Source organism: Hemibagrus wyckioides, linkage group LG28, assembly GCF_019097595.1.
Source record: "Hemibagrus wyckioides isolate EC202008001 linkage group LG28, SWU_Hwy_1.0, whole genome shotgun sequence".
Classification (NCBI taxonomy): domain Eukaryota; kingdom Metazoa; phylum Chordata; class Actinopteri; order Siluriformes; family Bagridae; genus Hemibagrus; species Hemibagrus wyckioides.
Window position 1 is genome coordinate 7,774,807 of NC_080737.1, and position 22,217 is coordinate 7,797,023.

Below are 22,217 nucleotides of genomic sequence, written 5' to 3' on the forward strand. Positions count from 1 at the left end.
TTGTTTACTGCGTCAGTGATACAGAGCGTGCAGGAATGTACCACTTGTTGCGCTGGATTTTGTAGTCGGCTTGTTGTGTCTGTGAAGGGATGATGCTGCTGTTAGTCTAGAGGAATGGAGAGAACGCACTGGCTCCTTCGCCCCTCCCTTTCTTTGTAGCTGTCTCTCTCTCTCTCTCTCTCTCTCTCTGGCAGATGGAAGGACTAATAGCATAATTAAGTAGCCTCACCGGCGGTTCCTGTTTATCGCCTCGTTGCTAAGCACTGACATCAGCCAATCCGTCCTTCTCTCTCTCTCTCTGTCTCTCTCTCTCTGTCTCTCTCTGTCTCTAATCCCGTCCCCTCCCTCTCTCACTTATTCCCTCTCTCTCCCTCTCTCTCTCTCTCTCTCTCTCTACCTCCGTCTCCTCCTCTGTCTCTCTCCACTTATTCCAGTGGCTGGCGCTCAGGCAGCCTCAGTGCGTTTTGTAGCGCTTTGAGCAGAGCTCTGAGGCAGACGGCATGCTTACAGCTCGCAGTACCACTCCGCTGGCACTCTCCATGTAGTTGCAACTGCTTACTCTCAGCTCTCTCTCTCTCTCACACACACACACACACACACACACACACACAGATACACACAGCATCGGGCTCGTCCATCTCATCAAGGCTTTTTATTTCCTTTCTTCAGGTAGACAATCAAGTTGGACATTTTTGTAACTTTTTTTTTTCTTTTGACACTTTTCTGCTTTGCCGATCTCTACACCCGCCCCGCCTCCTGGGGGGCGTCACCTGCACGGCCGCATGCATGACACAGCGCCGAGGCGAAAAGCCCACCATCAGCATCCAGGAGCACATGGCTATTGACGTGTGCCCGGGCCCTATCCAGCCCATCAAGCAGATTTCTGACTATTTCCCCCGCTACCCGCGGGGTTTCCCTCCCACAGCAGCCCCGGTCCTGAGGCGTGCCGGCTCCCTGCGCTCATCCTCTTCGTCCTCGTCCTCAGCCCCGGCCGCTGCCTCCTCAGCCGGCGAGACGGGCAGAGAAAAGAACGATGACGGCGATGGAGATGGCGACGACGACCTGGACCGGGCCTTCAGCGCCGCCTCTGCTTCCGCCTCCGCCTCTGCCTCCGCCCTGCCTCCACCCAGCAGGAAGGAGGAAGAACCCGACATGGAGGGCTACGACTCGGACGACTCCAGTGAGTACTGACTGTCTGATTGTAGTCTTTCCCTCCTGTTGCTCATTTCTGGTATAATTTTAGATTTTACAGATCCTTGCTCAGATCTCCTCCATCTGTTGATTCTTTCTTTAGTTCTCTCTCTCTCTCTCTCTCTCTCTCTACTCCATCAATATACATTTTCGTATTTTTCCTTGTTTTCTCTCTCTCTCAATACCATTTTTCTCGTAACACACTTTAGTATGTGATATTGATTTTTTATGCTGTACTCTCATATTCCTCACTCACTCACTCTCTCTCTCTTTCACTCTTTCTCTTTCTCTCTCTCTCTCTCTCTCTCTCTCTCTGTCTATCTCTCGCTCTCTTTCTCTCACTCTCTCTGTCCCTCTCTCTCTTGCTCTCTCTCTCTGTCCCTCTCTCTCTCTCTCTCTCTCTCTCTCTCTCTTTCTCTCTCTGCCCCCCCCTCTCTCTTTCTCTCTCGCTTTCTCTCAATCATTCCTGTCTCCTGCGCTGTTTTTTTTTTTTACGTCTACTCCATCTACAAAGCCAACTGTTGCATCACCGTCCCCCTGCCTTTCCTTCTCTCACTTCCCCCCTTTTCTGTAATTCTTCAGCTATACCTTTTTGCGAGCACACAGCGATCGTTCTTGTTTTTAATTAGCCCTGATGACTCACACTCCTGCAAAGCTCCACTTGAGCTTCTGCATGTGGAGTGGAGTAGAAAGCGCCCGTGCCGGCCCGACGAAGCGGTGGGCGTGCGAGCTTTACCTACAGACGCTGTTTACATCGACACCGGACGTGCTGCGGCACATGGAAGTGTTAGTTCTCACTATTGGGTCCGTGGGGTCTGGACGCTTGTAGAGTGCCAGCATAAAAGGTGTTTTCGGCAATCTGATGAACAGATGAGGAAATGTTACACAACAGGCCTAGTTTTATCGCATCATATGAGATCTAATGTACTGTAGTGCGCTTTGTATTCAGACAAATAGAACCACAGAACGTTATATCCGACTACTTTATTTATTTATTTATTTATTTCAGTGCTCGCTGAAGTGAACTACTCTCACATTCAGCAGTTTCTACACACAATTCCTGAAACCTTACGCACAATTTTAATGACCATACTTGTTGGTACCGAGCTACACTCTCAAGTCAGACACTGTGATTGACACACTCAATCAGCTTCCCTGTATTATAAAACAAACAAACAAATCATTAGCAGTCATTAATGGTGAAACATGCTAAATCATTGCCATCTCTTCGTAAGTGTGACATCACATAACATTTTGTAGTATCACATGGTATCAGATGTTGGTATGCTTACGTGTTACGCAATAAATATTATATTAGACTGACACCACCTCCTTGGTTTGTGATGATATACTGCATCAACATGCGAGCGCAACCTGACTGAAGACGCGCATGAGAGACAGCACTAGTTTACAGCTACAGGCAAAAAAAACGTGTGTCCTGTTGATTACAGTAATAAATATGAATTGCTCTTACGTGGCCAGTGCAGCTTGTGCAAGCCACTAAATCAAATCCCAAATCAGATTAGCCCCAGGAGCTGCCATCCTTTAGCTGCATGCTGTCTTTCATTTGGTGTGGATGTTTGAGCATGCTCAGGGGAAAAACGTTTGTGTGTGTGTGTGTGTCTTCTGCATGTCCGTGACAGAACTCACCAATCCGTTTACCAGACCAGAGATCAGCAGCGTCTTTCCTTTAATTGCCACCTTTATTAAGCTCACGCTCGCTCACCGGCACACACCTACCGATTCCCTCTGATTCACAGTTCACCTATTAGCAGCCGAGCAGACGGATGAATCCAGAGCCTCACTCTGATATATATGTCAAAACAAATAAGCCCATTATACACATTTCCAAGGGCACTTAACAGGCCCTGAGGCCCACACGGCTTTGAAAACGGAGCGCCTCCAACAACCGAGCCACCGCTGAGAGATGTGGGTAATGCAACAGATGGATTTCAGAGTGACTTCCTTCCAAACATTTGGCGCCCAGCAGCTTTTCTGTCGACAGACCGTTTTACAGACTACAGGAGATTACACTGCTGTTTCATACACCGATTGCGGTACAGATCGGGACGCTGCATTCACTGGAATATGGGGGAAAAAAAAAAAGTCATGGTCTGTCAGACGCAAATGAACAAATTAACACGATTAATTAACCAGATGGAATAGTTGCTAGATGAAGCTCTAATTTGTCACCGGGGGAATGCTCTCTATTGTTAAACTGCAATGTTACGACAAGATGATGGTGATGAATTAGCATCTGCGCTGTCTAGCATGAGATGTGTGAGATGGAAAATAACATTTAAATATTTAGAAGATGTTTATTACAAAATAAAGCAAAAGATCTGGCTGTCAATCAACATTTTTGAACATCTGATACCCGGTGCTCTATGGAAGCCCCGCCCCCGAGTTTGTGGACACATGACCATCAGACCCATAGGTGCTGTTGGAATAACCTCCACTAGATCTGAGGATTTGTGTTTGAGTTCATTAGTGAGATTAGATCCTGAGGTCTGGGGTGCAGTCAGTGTTCCAGTTCATCCTGAAGGGGTTCAGTTGGGGTTGAGTCAGAGTCAGAAGTTCTTCCACTTCTAACAGCAAACCATGTCTTCATGGATAAAGCTTTGTTTACAGGGGCTTTGTACGCAAAGACGATCTAAACAATTTGGGGAAGGGCCCCATGTGAGAGTGATGGTCAGGGGTGCACATACTTTTGGCTCACCAATAATGGTCAAAAAGTGACAGGGATTTAAAAAAAAAAAACAACAATAACTCCTGCACTAGGAAACAATTGAATCAGAGCCAAGGGATCACAATTAGCCATGTTCTCAGGGTGGGAGGGATGTCATTACTCTCTCCTGTCAATCACAGCAGCATCAGCCAATCATAGGTCTCAGTGAGCTCAAATATATCAAAGCGTTTTTTATCCACTGCACTGCTTGAGAAAAGTGGAATAGCGGAAAATGTGTTTGTTATTGCCATGGACGCCTTTATGACATAAAGGCATTTAGGCTGAGTGATGTAATACACCGAAGGAAAATTTGTGGGTTCTAGATAGAAAACACACAGCTGTAAGGATTGCTCACGTGAGAGAGGAATGATGGCTTCCTCCCCTGTCTCACACACACACACACACACTAAACGTGATTCAATCGGAGTTGAGATGGATCACTAGGTGGTCGTATTGATGATCACGGTCCATTCTTCACTGTTTGTGCCATAATGCCTTGGGGAAATAAATCTCATGTTCTCTCTATTTCATCTTCTTTCCATTTGCCCGCCGTATTTTATCACAAGGTGTAATATTAGGTCCCGGTGCTGTACAATAAAGGGGGAGGGGGCGGGGGGGGGGGTATTTATGTTCGAAACATATCACCGTATAGTCTCACTGTGCTGAGACTCACTTTAGAGTCTCGCAACCAGACAGGAGCTTAAAGGAGATTTGAGAAGATACGCTCCTTGTTGAAAACGTTATATAAGCGGAAGGGTTTCTTTCCCCTGGAAGATGAGCATGGCAGTTTTAAAGGATTAGCTGACCTGGGGGCAAAAAAACGGTGCTCCAGACATTTCAGCTTCAGAGTTTTAACGTCCTGAAGTATTGTTTTTAATAGTCCTAATCAGTCAAAGGGATCAGTCATTTGCTTAAATGATTTGTCCAATCAGAACAGGCTGATCGATTGACAAGGAATATTTTGTTCTGAGGACATACCACCACTCTCTTAACAGGAATAAGTTCCTTTTTTAAAAACTACCCCCATGGTGCCATCTTCACCACTGCCATATTGGTGCAGTAAGACATGGACCCCCCCCCCCCCCCCCCCTTAGAGCCTTTTCTAACCTGATTTTTGTCAAATTGGAATGTAATAGAACTGGAAAAGCGTACACCCCACCCACCCCCACCCCCTGCATGCGCCAATCAAACTGTATCTGATCACAAGTTCACTAATTAAGAGCTTATCCTGTGCGACAGCGAGGGCTTCATGTGATCTCACTAAGCTCCTCGGATCTATCAGTTACTCTGCAAGCACGCAACATCCCCCGGTCTCGCGGCTGCCCGCTAGCTGTAATCATTACTGGCGGATTAAAACTCTCAGTCACCATAACGACGTTCCATCATAATCATCTCGTAGAGATCGATGCAGGTTTGTGTAAACGTGTTCACGGCGGAGAGGTTGTCCGAGGCTGAGTCTGTATGTGCAGGAACATTATCTTCAGGGTTATGAGCAGAGTGGAATGCTGTTAGTTTGTTAGTGGGCAGATTATTAGCCCAGGCTTTTATAGATTTTATTTAATGCCTGATTATTAGTATTTATTTGTGATTTTTCAGTGCACAAGCATTCTGTAGCAAAAAAGAAGAAAACTCTACTCCATGTTTACTACAGTTTAGGTTGATAGCTATGTTTAGATTTAATGAACATGCATACAGGGTGATGGACGTGTGATGGATGTGTATTGAATGTAATGGAAGTTTAACGGCCCTGTAATGGACATTTGAGGGCCGTTTTATGGAAGTATAATGGACGTTTGATAGAAATGTGATGGTCACATGATAGAGCTATGATGAAAGTGTGATGGACGTGTGATGGAGGTTTGATGGACGTGTGATGGAAGTGTAATGGATGTAATGGAAGTGTGATGCACGTGTGATGGTGTGATGTTTGATGGAAGTGTGATAGACGTTTGATGTACGTTTAGACGTTTCTTGGACGTTTGATGGAGGTTTGATGGGCGTGTGATAGATGTTTGATGGACATTTGATGGAAGTGTGATGGACATGTGATGGTTTGATGTTTGATGGATGTTTGATGGAAGTGTGATAGATGTTTGATGCATGTTTGTTGGACATTTGATGGAGGTTTGATAGAAGTGTGAAGGATGTTTGATGGAGGTTTGATGGAAGTGTGATAGATGTTTGATGGAGGTTTGATGGAAGTGTGATAGATGTTTGATGGAGGTTTGATGGAAGTGTGATAGATGTTTGAAGGAAGTGTCATAGACAGTTGATGGAGGTTTGATGGAGGTTTGATGGATGTTTGATGGAAGTGTGATAGATGTTTGATGCATGTTTGTTGGACATTTGATGGAGGTTTGATGGAAGTGTGATAGATGTTTGAAGGAAGTGTCATAGACAGTTGATGGAGGTTTGATGGATGTTTGATGGAAGTGTGATAGATGTTTGATGCATGTTTGTTGGACATTTGATGGAGGTTTGATGGAAGTGTGATAGATGTTTGAAGGAAGTGTCATAGACAGTTGATAGAGGTTTGATGGACATTTGATGGAAGTGTGATGGACATGTGATGGTTTGATGTTTGATGGATGTTTGATGGAAGTGTGATAGATGTTTGATGCATGTTTGTTGGACATTTGATGGAGGTTTGATAGAAGTGTGATAGATGTTTGATGGAGGTTTGATGGAAGTGTGATAGATGTTTGATGGAGGTTTGATGGAAGTGTGATAGATGTTTGATGGAGGTTTGATAGAAGTGTGAAGGATGTTTGATGGAGGTTTGATGGAAGTGTGATAGATGTTTGATGGAGGTTTGATAGAAGTGTGATAGATGTTTGATGGAGGTTTGATAGAAGTGTGATAGATGTTTGATGGAGGTTTGATGGAAGTGTGATAGATGTTTGATGGAGGTTTGATGGAAGTGTGATAGATGTTTGATGGAGGTTTGATGGAAGTGTGATAGATGTTTGATGGAGGTTTGATGGAAGTGTGATAGATGTTTGAAGGAAGTGTCATAGACAGTTGATGGAGGTTTGATGGAGGTTTGATGGAGGTTTGATGGATGTTTGATGGAAGTGTGATAGATGTTTGATGCATGTTTGTTGGACATTTGATGGAGGTTTGATGGAAGTGTGATAGATGTTTGAAGGAAGTGTCATAGACAGTTGATAGAGGTTTGATGGAGGTTTGATGGAAGTGTGATGGGCGTGTGATAGATATTTCATGGACTTTTGATAGAGGTTTGAGGGATGTTTAACTTGTGATGGAGTTTTGATGGAAGTGTGATGGGCGTGTGATAGAAGTTTGATGGACATTTGATGGAAGTGTGATGGATGTTTGATGGATGTTTAATTAAGGTTTCATAGACATTTGATGGAGGGTTGAGGGACGTTTGATGGACTTGTGATGGAGTTTTGATGGAAATTTGATGGAAGTGTGATGGACATGTGATGGATGTCTGATGGAAATTTGATGAACATTTGATGGAGGTGTAATAGACATTTGATGGACATTTGATGAAGTGTGATAGACGTTTCATGTGTGTTTGATGGAAGTGTGATGGACATTTGATCAATGTGTGATGGAAAAGTGATGGACGTTTGATGAATGTGTGATGGACATTCGATCAATGTGTGATGGAAGTGTGATGGACATTTGATGGTTGTTTGATAGTCTTACTTCTAGTTGGATCAATTGCCATGCACCAGATCAGATACAGGCAGGTATGTAGATGCTATAAGTAACAGTTAAGTCACAGTTGAATATATATTTTACATGCAGGGTGAAGACATGAGTCAATTAGCCAACAACCTCTGGACTTTTTTCTTACAGGATTGTGCTACATGATCATATACTCCAAAGATTCCCAAGGGTTTGTTAAATGACCGCAAATGGACATTTAGGAATTTTCTGTGCCCTAAACAGTCCTTGCACTGACTTGAAAGTCTAATGATGGTTAATGCTGGGAATGTTCTTTTGAAGCCACTGTAATTATGTGTTTCAAGACTCACGGTAAACTGGTTCATTCACATCCAGCGTTGTCCAGGGATACGTTTCTCAACCAGCCGAAGATATCCACTTAGGGTTAGTCTTTATCTTTTGGTAAAATTACACCACACAGACTGAAGGTGCTCCTAGATACAGATGTGAGGGAGGGGCAGGATGATGTGAGCGGGGGAGGGGAAGGATGAGCGTGAAGGGGGAGGGGGAGAGGATTTCAGGGATTTCCTGAAAGCAAACCTCAGCCTTCTGTGGAATCCTATTAAGCATCTATCTACAAGCTGTCAGCTGATAATGAAAGGAACAGAACACATTTACTTTTCGGTATTAGCCCTGGGACAGTGCTGGGCCTTTGAAGAAGAAAAAAAAAATGCTGTATATACTGGTGCCTTTTTGTATGCCTGAGGATACACCAAGAACAGCACCAAGCTGGTCTTCCCTGGAAACAGACCACCAAACATTCATTCTCTATCTCTCTCTCTCACTCTCTCTCTCTCTGTGTGTGTGTGAGAACACCACCTGCACCAGCCATTCATGGAGTATGCTCTGATTATTACTGCTCGCATGCCTTCTGTGACACATTTCTCTCCGTTTTTTTGGCTGACGACGGACAAGTGCGAAGGATTCACAACGGGCTGTTTAGCAATGACGAACGTCGTCATTTTCTCATCACTAACTCATCCGTCTTTACGGGTTACATCAGGCTACAGCGGCTCTTTAAAAGCATACTTATTTATTATTATATTGAGCCAAAAAAATCATTACATTATTTCCATTTAAATCCACTAAACCCTGCATATTTCAAATTTCCTTTTCCATTTCAAAATATTATTCTCCTAGCTCTACTTTCTTCATTACCTTCTACCATGAGGCAGTCCAACACTCGCGCGCACAAGCGGCACTATTATCTTTTTACTGCAGCCTCGTGCCGAGACTCGGGAATTACTCACTAAATACTCGAGTAGATAATGAGTCTGATGAGAACTAGCGTGCTGTAAACAAGAGTTAGGAGGGGGGGGAAAGGAAACGGGGTCAAAATATCAACATGCCCTTTAACGTTAGGGGGTTACTAGGGCTGTGTAAACATGAGGGGATTATTTAAGATGTGAAATCGGTTTACTGGAAACTGATTTAATTCAATTACATTCAGTAATAGTTAATAAAATAGAATAGAGGATAGCTGAATTCTTGAATCTGATTGGTCAGACAGGGTGTGTAATTTTTCTCTGTAGATGTATAATTTTTAACCCTAACATTGATCTAACATGTTGCTGTTCCTATGGAAACCGTGATGCGTACAGCAGATTCTCCACATAGTCTCAGACTAATAACAAACATGTTTTCAAAGATTTGGGAATCATTTTGTACAGTAACAGTTCATTTGCAGGGACTCGTTACGTCACGTTATTTACCAAATAAAATCTTAGAAACGTTGTAAGTTTCTATGGAAGGAGTCTCCAGTGTCAGAGAATGTTTTCATTTGTCAGTCTTCTTCATTCTAGCGTTTGCCCCACGCAATGGCAGGGTCCGCTTGTTGGCACCCCCGTCTCCATCTGGCGTGATCCAAGGTGTCTTCTGGAGCGGTGTTCACGTGTCGCATATGTTCGACAATCCTGTCCATCCATCGTTTCTTTGGTCGTCCGCACAGCCTCCGGCCGTCAGTCTTGAGACGCATGGTGGTCCTTCCATCATCTTAGCCGAAATTGAAGCGACACCAAACCGTCATCGTACGTCTTCGTTCATGGTGTTCAAGTCGCATTAGCTGAAGACTCCAACGAAGCATTCGCATTTCCATGACCTGGAGAGCTTGCACGTGCTTCACTGTCGCCAGCCAGCATTCAGATCCATACAAGGCGACTGGTCTTGTAAATCTTCGTCTTGAGGCGTAAAGGCATCCGACGGTCGCACATGACACCAGTTACCATTTCGTCCAGGCAGCATTGACACGGGCACCAGCGGCAGGAAGGGACTCACCATCACAGCAGATGACAGAGCTGAGGTACTTGATTTGCTGCACTTTCTTCAGGTCCGCTCCGCAGACGTGGATGGTTCCGTCGGTTTGGGGGCCGCACTCCATGTACTTCTCAGTGCTCAAGTGCAAGCCGTTCTCCTCGAATCTATTGTGCAACTGCCGGGTTTTTAGTTGTCAGTAATATGTCAAAATCAATGTGTTTTTTTTTTAAACATATTTAAATAGTAACAGGAATCTGTCTCTATAAAAGGATTTATAAATTATTCTTCATAATCATTGATGCTGTGGTATAAGAGAAATAAAACACACCACCAGACGGTAATCAGAGCCAGAGCAGTGTGAGTACACGTTTGTTTAGAAATTATACAAATAAAAACGTTTCCTCTTCCCACGCTCATTGTGTATCCGTGTTTGGCGATAGGATCAGGTCTGATTTCGCACCATAAGCTCCACAGCCACTGAGAGCACCGACATAAACCCTCCTCGCATAAGAGAACCCAGAGAGCTTTCAATTTTCAGCCAAGAAGCACATCCTGTGATGGCTGATAAGCATCCCGCCGCTACGTTTTTAAGACACTCGCAGTACTTAATGTGGACATTTCGCTCTCCACATTCAATCCGTGGATTAAGGTCATCCAAGAGAGGCTTTCGGCGCTCGCATGCAGAGATGAAGCACATGTGCGTGGGATCGCCCACCGTGTGACTCCGGTTTTCGCTTGCTTGGTGTTTTGTCATGTCTCCGAGAACCGACGCGACACCTAAACACCGTGGGCTAAAGCAGTATGCCTGCCAGCGGCCATTTCTCCACCATCTTTGTTTGCGCTAAATCTCACTTAATTCGGTGCGTTCGTTTAGAGACACATCGAGCGTTCGTAGCATGAACTTCCACATCTTAATTTGTCACTAATTGTGTTTACACTGGCGACTTTCCCACAAACTTTTTAAACACATTTCAGCATTACCAAATTGCACCATCTCTCTGTGATGCCTAATATTTTTTTTGACCTATTTTCAGACCTCTTTATTCCTGGAACTGTCCCCAGCTGGGCTTTTACTGATCACTGGATTCACTTGAGCTTCCCTCGCTAATCTGTTTTCTGCTTCAGTCAATCCCACTGGAGCTTTAGCCAGGCATGGGTCTATGATGGATCACACACACACACACACACACACTAACACACACACACATCTACCATTAAATACATAGGACCAAGAATTACATGTGCTTTTATATTTAGAAATCGATCTCATTCACTTATTGCATGCCAATGTGTCCCATAGATGAATGTTTACGCAACGGTTCATCCGTAAATGCTAATTTAGCCAACAATGAACGACGGCATTCTGCATTCTTTGTATAATGCTAATGTAACGAAGACCAACGGTAGGTGCTGTGAAGGTAAACCTCACTCCCCTGATCTCAAGAGGTGAACTAGTGCCCGCCTCCCATGGGGGGGGGTTTCATTAACATACCCATTAGCGCATTGTCTAATGTTCTCACTTAGATCTGATTATCATTGTTTACAGGTTTCTATTATCACTTCCTTACTAACATTTAATTGCTTCTCTTTCCTAAAATAAACGAATATAAACCACCCCAATCGTGTCCAGGCAGTTACTAAGGATGAATAAATGAGCACGGGAAATTAACGTAGGATTTCTATGCTTACTTTAGCTGCTACGAAAAAGCGGCTTAGTTTGTCATGTGTATAAAGAGTGCTATATATACCAACTGTTGTCCTACAGCTGTGTACTCCTACTCACTCACAATGCACAAAAAACACACACAAAGTATCTAACGTACAGAACTGAAATAGTAGAAAACTGTACATAATGTACGAAATGAAAGAGAGGAGATTTTGTACATTTTAGACACCATTAGTCCATTGTATAGAAGGTAGAATGGGTTGTGTGTATGCTGGTGTTATTGGGTTGTATGTTTTTTTCCTTTTAGGCCACACCTACTTTGGGTTTATTCTGCTATTTGGAGCACTGAAGACATACGGTATAGTATATAGTACAGTGTATATAGTAATTCTTCCATATCTTATGTAGCGCAAAGCAACTGAGGGGCAAGCACTAACTCACACAAACCACGGCTCGGGTGAACAAACGGTGTGAGCTTTATTTACACAGTAAAGGCAAAAGAATCAATACCAAGGATGAAAAGAGTGAAAGGAAGGTAACTTTTGTGCTAGTGGATCAAGCAGCAGTGGAGATGGAGGAAACCCGGGGAAAGCAGCACCAGGCAATGAATGGCGGTGTCAGCGGCGTCCTCAGCATGGGTTTCGGTGGGTGGCGTCATCGGCCCGGCGTTTTATGGGCTTTCTGTAAAGAGAGAAGCACAGCACAACTACATTAGACAACTTTACCGCCACCTTGGGCCACAACCCGACTCAGCTCTCTCCTCTCCTCCCTCATGGTTAATGGAAACAGCTGTGCTTCTGATTGGTCGGCTCTGGCACTGCCCTGACTCTGTCTCATGGCCGTGAACCTGGCGCTGTCCTTGGTGCTGAAGTGGCCGCCACACTTACTATACAATTACACAGACTTGAAATCGAATTGAAATGAACGTCTTTTGTCATTCTGAAATCTATCTTTAGTGCAATATCATCCAAAAAATTAAACATTTACCTAGATAAAAAGCCAAAATCTATTTGCCGCTGAATACTCTTCATTCAGTGAAATCGCTCTCTCAAAGTGACATCCTCATCGAGATGAACTAAAACGGTGCTCTAAACGCTGTAGCCATAATCAAGTGTACTGTAAACACACTTCACACACACAATAGAGAGGGACTGCACGCAGAGCAACACCAGCCTGGATGTGTTTAGCAGCATGCCTGGGTTTTTTTTTTTCCTCTCAACGGCGCATAATTACAGCAAACGCCACGCCGGAAATTCACTAAATCCCTCATTTGCATTTTCCGTCTTCCAGCTTTTTTAGACCGTAAGCAGATTCTCTGTGCGAGAGTCTCATTTATGGATGGTTTAAGGATCTCATTCATGGTCTTAAGGGCAAAGTCTCGGTTCAGTCTGCTCCTAGAGTATATATTTGTGTCCATCTGGACTTTTATGTAGAGTACATTATACTATAATATGGTGATCTTGCTGTGTCCCATCAGACGTTTCATGCATTGCATCTGCTGTTGATTATTTGGGCTTTGGGTCACTGAAGGGTGCTTAAAGACGCTTCAATTCAAGCTGGTGTCAAAGGTTAAAGATAGCATACTGTAGATTGCAGGGTTATTTTAGGAACATGGTGTGTGTGTGTGTGTGTGGTAGGGATGTCATGACTTGCCTCACTGAGATTACTGACCTTTGCGTCACTGATTAATGGGACTCAAAGGTATGTAATGGAAAGATTTTATTGTTAGTGTTTCTACCCAGACATATCTCTACCAAGATATTTTAGTAGATTTTCTCAAATTGTGTTTTTTAAATGAATGTTTTTTGTCTGAAAGCTTTTAAAAAGAAGATAATCAAACCAAAATCAAGTATACAGAGGTGCTTCTATCTGCGGATTAGCTCTAGCTGAAGAAAATGTTTATGCGAACAAAGGAGAATAAAATAAAATGCTAATTCACGGAATTAGCAGGACACAGGACTCACAGACCTCACTTTAGTGGACCAATAAGAAACGAGGGTTGATTGGTTAAAGCATATGGTAGAATTTGTCTGGCAAAATTCAGGGATTTTTTCCCCTGTAATGTTAAATGATGTGCTTTAAGAGTTTAGGAAGATATCAATTTCATCATTAGTTTTTTATGTCAGTGAAGCATGGTGGTGGTAGACTCCTGAAGACTTTTGCAACCTGGTATATCAGTGAATCTTTATTTCAGTTCAAATGACCTCGTTCCCCTGACGCTAACTGGTTTCCCCCAGCAGCTGTTCAGCAACGATAAGAGAAGAAGATTCAAACCGCACTCTCATAACCTCGCTGCTTATTACCCACAAATTTCACAGAGACCTTCCTGACCTCTTCCGCCATCCGAATAGCAATACCCGGCTCTCCATATGAAGTCATTTTTTACTTTTATTCTTTCCGGCTGCACTCTGGGATGTTATTCGGCAACACGTTTGCAGAGCAGGAAAGCTACCTTGTGTTATTTTTTCCTCCTTGTTATTCACCGGCGCTGTTTGAGCTTCAGCAGTGCTAGCCTGTCTCACACCGCTAAGCACTCAAGCATTTTGGATTATATGCAGATATGAATCCGAGTAGCACCGAAAAGGCTGTCGAAAGATGCTAAAACTGCATTTCCGGGCTTTATGGAAATCCACACCAAATATTTCTGCTATAAATAAATCACAGAATTCAGTTTCAGCGTAGCTAGAGCGTTCATCTCATCGACTCTAAATGAAGATGAGTCATTTATTGTTGTTCAGGCAGGTCATGAGCAGGTGCACTTCCACTTAACGTCCCACACCGAGCTTTTATTCTTTGTGAGTCACGGAGCCACAAGTGTTGCAGGGAAACCACATTTGTAATATCGTACTCACTCTACTAGTGTGGACTAACATTTAATGGCCCATTCGCCACTTTTATGTCACCGTGACTCAGCAGTCAACACTCGGTTCCACAAGGGTCAGGGCAGAACGGTGCTACTGTCGGTGTTTGTTAGGGCCGATACGTCTGTCCATGCCTTCTCTTATTTACCAGGCAATGATTTATTCATGAGAACATGCCTCCTCACATGAATCCTATGTCTGCTTTAGGATCTGTAGTCAGATTTCAACCTGAAGTAGGCGTGGCCTACGGAAGTAGACGTGTTCTACTTCAGACCTCAGCTATAATGCACTAACAGTGTACTTGGCTGTATTTTAGATAATAAAAACATATTTGGTAAAAACATATTATCCCCTTAGTAGTTAGTAGCTTAATTTATACCATGTGACCCGGAAACGTCCGAATAAAAGGCGGCAACAGAAACGATTTGTTTCATACTGTACAATATTACAACAGATTCAGTGTCAAATATTGAATCGATGTTTTAAGAATCAGAAATGAATCATACTGTAAAAGATTCAGTAGCCTCTAATAGTAAACATCAGATAGTTAATTGCCTTAAGAATCAAATTCACACCTTCAGCAGCATGATCAAATATTGACAGGAGTGTTAAATCTGCCCCTCGCCTTTTAATAAACTTCTAATTAGCTGATTCGTCCAAAACCCAAAAAATAATCGTGTTAAACGAAAGTGTCGTCTTCTAAACCCATCTCGTCTTTAACACTAATTAGCCCTAATGATATAAATGTCCTCTTCAGAAGGAGACAGCAACCCAGTGCTGTGTGTGTGTGTGGTGTTGTTGCTTCTTTTTTTTCTTTTTTTTGTAAAAGCCTGTTAGGCTGAGGCTGACAGTATGAGCTGTCCTCCATCTCCCTGCAAAGGCGAGATAAACCTACCACACTCCCTTCCTTCCCTTCCATCCTCACTACCACATTTCCACTTTTATCCCGATCTCAGACCATTATCCCACCCATGCTCACCCCTAATCTTATCTATTATAAGAGAATCCTGTGACTCACGGCTCTCTTCGTTTTTCCCCGACCGCAGCACCAATGTCTTTTATGCATCACGTAGTGCAGCACAAAAGCCCTTGGTTGAATTCATCCACCTTCTTTAGTGTCTAGAGCGACTGATGAGGCAACACCTGCAGATGTGCAACCACAAAAGAAACAGCTTGTCTTTTATGTATATACAGTGCATAGACCTGTCCTCTCTGAAAGTATTGGAACGGCAAGGCCAATTTGTTTTCTAGATCCTGGTTCATTTGAACCCTGACATTTTTTAAGTGATCAGGAACATTTGTCTGACAGGTATTGCCCAGGTGTGACCTGTTGGATTGATTGATTGAGCAGTTTTGATTATCTACTCTTGGCTGGAGCCCTGAGTTTTGCCTTTGAAGACTGTATTTGTTGTTAAAATGTATAAACCACCTTGTAGACCAGAGAGCTGTCTATTCAAGAACATCAATCCATATTGAAGCTGGGAAGAGAGGGATAATTGACCAGAGCCATTGCACAAGCACTGATACAGCAAAGAGAAAGAAACCACCAACCACTAATCACCAGACATCAACAAAAAAAAGTGACAGTAGTTGAAGAGAAACATTGAGACTGTGTCAAAAGACAAAACAAAATCAAGATACCTTCATAAAAGTGATGCAAAGGCCAGACTGTGGAGACAGAAAGGATCTGCTGATGATGCAGGATATACAAGTTTATCTGAGAAACATGGTGGTGGTAGAATCATGGCTTGGGATTGCATAGCTGCTACTGGAAGAGCTTCATTAATATTTAATGGTGATAGAACTCATAGATTTAGAAGTCTACATTCATTCTGAAACATTCTGTCCGGATTCAGAAGAGAAATGCAGCCAACCTAATTGGGAGGAACTTCCCACAATAACACAATAAAGGACTTGAAATGGAAGGTTTCAGATCGGACAAGTCACTCACCAAACTTTAACCCAGAGTTTTACCTCCTGTAAGGTAAATGACCTTTGAAACAAACCACACCTGAAAAAAATGTGAGCTTTATTATTAACAAAAAATGTTATCTACTAATAGCAGCTTATCATCATAGAGCCTGAGAATTAAAAATTACATTATGATTTCGTCCTGTTCTGGATTAAGGGATACAGCTTAAATCCCAGGGAGCTCCAAACATCTGGATTTGGGAATCACTTAACTGTTTCATATTTCTCGGGGAAATGTAATTGGAAATGTAATTGCTTCTACTTCCTTCTAGTAAATGTCTCACAACAGATTTATTTGCTCGAACTGATTAGCATTTATGTTCAAATCAGCTTCAGTGTTTAAATAAGAAGTAGCGTATGATCCATTGCATCATTCTCCGGAAAGAGGAGTGGAGAAAATACATCATACAAATGTCTCCTTTCGTACCTCTTTGGATTTTGCGTGTGTGGCGGATTTATAAGAGAACCTGATTCTTTTTAATTCTTTATCTTCTAAACTTTGATTTCAGACTGTTTTGTCTTAAACATCATGATTTTTTTTTTTTTTTTACATTTCATCGAACAAGAACAAAAGACCAACGTCTTTTCAAAACAGCAGGAAACAAAAAAGCACTTTCCGTCCCCAATCCCGAAAGAATATTATAGTGTTAAAACGTCCATGGGGGAAAATGACATTGGCCTTTCGGTGAATGATTCTTTTAGTGCCACATCCATCACTTCACCGAGGCACCTGTAGCGCAAAATAACCTTGACTCATAAAAAGCAAGTACTCCGTCAAATTGCTGATGAATATAGCAGGGATATTTTCAGAGTCGTGGCTCTGTGGACTGAAATGCGAATAGGGAATTTCTATAGAGATGTACTGTACGCTGCACGTGTGGAAAAAAAGAGAAAAAGAGAGAGAGAGTGAGAGGGAGGCACACCATGATGAGAAAATATAATAGCTCCAGGTGAACGAGGGAGCGAAGGATGTTTTCATGTCCTCAAAAACCACTCTTACATCCAAACATTCAAGAGAGCCGTTCTTAAAATAGTGACCACTTCTCAGCAGAATCTTTTATTCTTCATACACTTGCTAATAAACGCAAACCAGTCAACAGATTTCAATTTCCAGCGAGCCGGTTTCAATTATTTCCACCCTGCATCCTATCGCCTGGGCAGTTTGCTTTTAACGGAGCAGCAGGGACCCCCGAACCGCAATTTCCCTTTCTACCTTGTTTCCATGTGTCCCTTTTTCTCATCAGTTCTTCCTTCATCTTGCTCTGACGCTCATCATCCTTACCGGTGTACTTGCCCCGCCCCCTCTGATTCCCCCCACAGCTCAGGTCTGGCTCGCTTCGTTTGATGGCACTGGGAACGCTGTCGGATTACGTCGGCTCTCTTTGAGCGCTCCCTCAGAGAAGAGCACGAATCGTTTCAGAGTCTCTTCACACGCCTCCCGCTGCGACGGCAGCAATTTTACTTTACCGTCATGCTGGCTGCCTTCACAGAGCCGCAGCTGCTTCATGCCGCAAGAACACTGCAGAACATGCTACATGTAGCTCTCTGACTGAACAGCTGGAGGTCTTTATTTCTCTACACGAGAAACAAACATTGCTGGAAGACCTGCTCTTTAAAAAAAAAAAAAAAACACAGAAATCTTTGTGAGCTTTCTGCAAAGTGTGATGGAAAAGTTCTGACCTAAGTTGTTTGGGACTAAAAATTGTTATGGCCAGAGATTGTTGGCGCAAAATATTATAGCGACAGAACTGTGATAGAGACTAGATAGCAGGACTCAAGGCTATAAGACTCAAGGCTCTCTGGATCAGGCGTTGTAATGTAGCCTTAATCCTGTTTTGTGTTTAATCCCGATTATAAATTCTCAATGTAACAAATTATCAGGGTCCTTCCTTTTCATTACCGTGAACAACATTGGGCCATGTTGTGCAACAGCCTTCCTTAAGCCCTGTTCCTTTTTACTCTTGCCCATGCCTACCAATGTGCTATTTTTCTTAAAATGTCCACAGCAAGCCGGCAGGATTCCGTTCTTGAGGGTCGGCTACAGGGATTCCCTGGGAGGCCTATGCATGCTGATGTGAGCATTTGTTATGAAACCTGTGGAAAGTTCATAACTTGGAGAAAGTCAAAGCCTTAACCTTTCCCTATATTGTAATTGATCATAAACCTAATGGCTTACAACGTGGTAGCTATGGTGCTGTAATAGTAAGCTAGTAAGTGCTTAGCCAATGTTTTAGTTCTGAGATGTATTTTATTCATCCTCACATCACACGCTAAGCAGCTAAGTGATATTAATACCAGCAAAAATCTCCAGCAAAAATTTTCAGGCAGTGTTTCCAAATTTCAGAAAAGATTGAATGCTAATTACATCTAATTGTCAATTCAGAATGCCTACATTTCTACTTCCCAAATGAAAACATTTGTTTTGTCAACTGAGTTGTGTGTTCTTCATAACGTCTTTATTTAACCTCATAGTGGTATTATTGGTCACAGTGGTAGCTCAAGTGGTTAAGGCTCTGGGTCATTGCCCAGAAGATCGGGGGTTCAAGCCCCAGCACTGCCAAGTTGCCACTGTTGGACCCTTGAGCATGGCCCTTAACCCTCTCTGATCTCTGTATCATAGCTGACCCTACGCTCTGACCCCAACCTCCAAGGTTGGGATATGCGAAGAAAGAATTTCACTGTTCTGTAATGTATATGTGACAAATAAAGGCTTTTTCTATTCTATTCTAATAGAGGTCCACCGGGGCTTATCACACTGCCCCCATGCTCAAGGGAGGAGCAGCAGACAGACCTTTTCTCTTGCTGCTTCCAAATCTACTGGTCAGTGCTGAAACTACTTGTCCATTGGGTGACTGTGAGTACAAAAAAAGCCCTGGTCTTCTGGATGCAAAGTCCCAGGCACAGGCATCCTGATCTATTTGTCTATAGAAAACCCTCCATTAAGAAAGAGGAAATAAGGGTCCATCGATGGCTCTTAGATTTTGAAGCTCCGTTCAAAATCTTAACCATCCTCTCTCTGTTATGTCTAATGTACATCATGGGTAATAGGTATAGCACTTGAGGTGCTTCAAACATCTGGATTTAACCCTCAGTAGCCGTCAGTGCTTGGAGACTTACCTCCACACATTAACCGTAATTATGTAGCATTCTGCCTATATTTCTAGACGTTCCTGTATAGACGGACGTAATTACGAGGGAAATAATGGCACCTTTTTTTCAAGCTAATGACACCTGCTGCATGCTCTCAAAAGCTGTAGCGTCAATACGAAAATCATTAGAGGATCTGCGCCGCCTTCAGCCTCTAAACGGGTTCAACGGAGAAGGAGACTAATGGAGGCTGGCGTAGTGTGACCAGTCTGAACCACACAGCACCACAAACATCTCTCTCTCTCTCTCTCTCTCCTGTTCTTTCTTTGCTACACCTTTATCTTTCCCCTCAATCTAATCGCTCTCTATATGTTTTCCTTTTCTCTCCTTCTACCTTATTTTCTCTTCACGGTCTCAGTAGACTGTGACTCATTTGTCTGTTCCTTTGGGCAACGTTTTTACTTCCCGGCTCCCTTTTTTTATTATTTTTTCCCCCCACCTTATATATAAAGCGAGCCCAGCGTAATTAATTTTCTCTTCATGCACCATATCTGCCCAGACCGCTGCCACAGATTTATAAGTGCAGCTCCTGTTTTGAGTGCATTCAGCCTGCAGCAGGAGTAATTCCCTGGACTTATTACCTGGAATTATTATTCTGCATCTTTAAAGCTTTCTGTCACTTTAGCATATGATGTGTAAGAAATCTAACAAGAGGAAGTCAAGATCATACAACTAATTATCAAATGATTGAGAAGAAGGAAGTGCCTTCAGGATTTTTTTTTGTGATTCTTCTTTTAGACTCATGTCATGGATTTTGGTTTTGCAAAGTAAAACACACCTGATGCACTTTCTTATGTTCTTTGTTTTCTAGAAGTCAAGTTTAAGAGCATGGTGTATTTTATTTAGTTAATTAAGAGAAGGTTCACCTCCACCTCCTTGACCTGATATTGTCATTATGACTTCCCAACTCGTACATTTTCCACGCTCTTTCGGAAGAAGCAAAAAAGGGGTTTTCACAGTGATGCAATAAAAGAAACATTTCTGGTTCCTCATAAAACCTTTCAGTAGAAAAAAACTTTTTCTGTGCCATAAAGAACATTTTTATATCCTTTTGGCACTACAAAGTACTTCCTTTTACACACTGGAAACATTCCATAGATGGTGAAGGTTCTTCATAGACGGACATCTTGGCAAAGAACCATTTAAGATCCTTAATTTCCCACTAGACACTAGATAGGGGAGATCTGGGTGAGTGAGCGGGTGACAGAGGGAGGGAGGGAGGGAGGGAGGGTGGGAGTGAGCGAGCGAGCGAGTGAGTGTGTGTGTGAGTGAGTGACTGAGTGAGTGTGTGAGTGAGTGAATAAGTGAGTGAGTGTGTGAGAGAGTGAGTGAGTGAATGTGTGAGTGAGCGAGTGACTGACTGTGTGAGTGAGTGTATGAGTGAGTGAATGTGTGAGTGAGTAAATAAGTGAATGTGTGAGTGAGTGAGGTAGGTGAGTTGAGTGAGTGAGTGAATGTGTGAGTGTGTGTGTGAGTGAGTGAATGTGTGAGTGAGTGTGTGAGTGAGTGAGTGAGTGAATGTGTGAGTGAGTGTGTGAGTGAGTGAGTGAGTGAATGTGTGAGTGAGTGAATGTGTGAGTGAGTGAATGTGTGAGTGAGTAAATAAGTGAATGTGTGAGTGAGTGAGGTAGGTGAGTTGAGTGAGTGAGTGAATGTGTGAGTGTGTGTGTGAGTGAGTGAATGTGTGAGTGAGTGTGTGAGTGAGTGAGTGAGTGAATGTGTGAGTGAGTGAGTGAGTGAATGTGTGAGTGAGTGAGTGAATGTGTGAGTGTGTGAGTGAGTGAGTGAGTGAATGTGTGAGTGAGTGTGTGAGTGAGTGAGTGAGTGAGTGAATGTGTGAGTGTGTGAGTGAGTGAGTGAGTGAGTGAATGTGTGAGTGAGTGTGTGAGTGAGTGAGTGAGTGAATGTGTGAGTGAGTGTGTGAGTGAGTGAGTGAGTGAGTGAGTGAATGTGTGAGTGTGTGAGTGAGTGAATGTGTGAGTGAGTGAGTGAGTGAATGTGTGAGTGAATGTGTGAGTGTGTGTGTGAGTGAGTGAATGTGTGAGTGAGTGTGTGAGTGAGTGAGTGAGTGAATGTGTGAGTGAGTGTGTGAGTGAGTGAATGATTGAGTGTGTGAGTGAGTGAATGTGTGAGTGAGTGAATGTGTGAGTGAGTGAATGATTGAGTGTGTGAGTGAGTGAGTGAGTGAATGTGTGAGTGAGTGAGTGAGTGAGTGAGTGAATGATTGAGTGTGTGAGTGAGTGAGTGAGTGAATGTGTGAGTGAGTGTGTGAGTGAATGTGTGAGTGAGTGAGTGAATGTGTGAGTGTGTGAGTGAATGTGTGAGTGAGTGAATGTGTGAGTGAGTGAGTGAATGTGTGAGTGTGTGTGAGTGAGTGAGTGAGTGAATGTGTGAGTGAGTGTGTGAGTGAGTGAGTGAGTGAATGTGTGAGTGAGTGTGTGAGTGAGTGAGTGAGTGAGTGAATGTGTGAGTGTGTGAGTGAGTGAATGTGTGAGTGAGTGAGTGAGTGAATGTGTGAGTGAGTGAGTGAATGTGTGAGTGTGTGAGTGAGTGAGTGAATGTGTGAGTGAGTGTGTGAGTGAGTGAGTGAGTGAGTGAATGTGTGAGTGTGTGAGTGAGTGAATGTGTGAGTGAGTGAGTGAGTGAATGTGTGAGTGAGTGAGTGAGTGAATGTGTGAGTGAGTGAATGTGTGAGTGAGTG

The 22,217-nt window shown here is 43.1% G+C and overlaps 1 protein-coding gene across 1 annotated transcript in view; it reads left to right on the forward strand.

Annotated features, from left to right (window-relative positions):
• The first annotated feature begins 416 nt into the window (after positions 1 to 416).
• The window catches only part of LOC131348488 (double C2-like domain-containing protein beta), a 71,991-nt gene continuing 50,190 nt past the window's right edge, over positions 417 to 22,217 (forward strand). Inside the window, exon 1 of the mRNA XM_058383503.1 lies at positions 417 to 1,180. Within this exon, the coding sequence (XP_058239486.1) occupies positions 787 to 1,180 (394 nt within the window). The 5' untranslated portion in view covers positions 417 to 786. The remainder of the gene's footprint in view (positions 1,181 to 22,217) is intronic.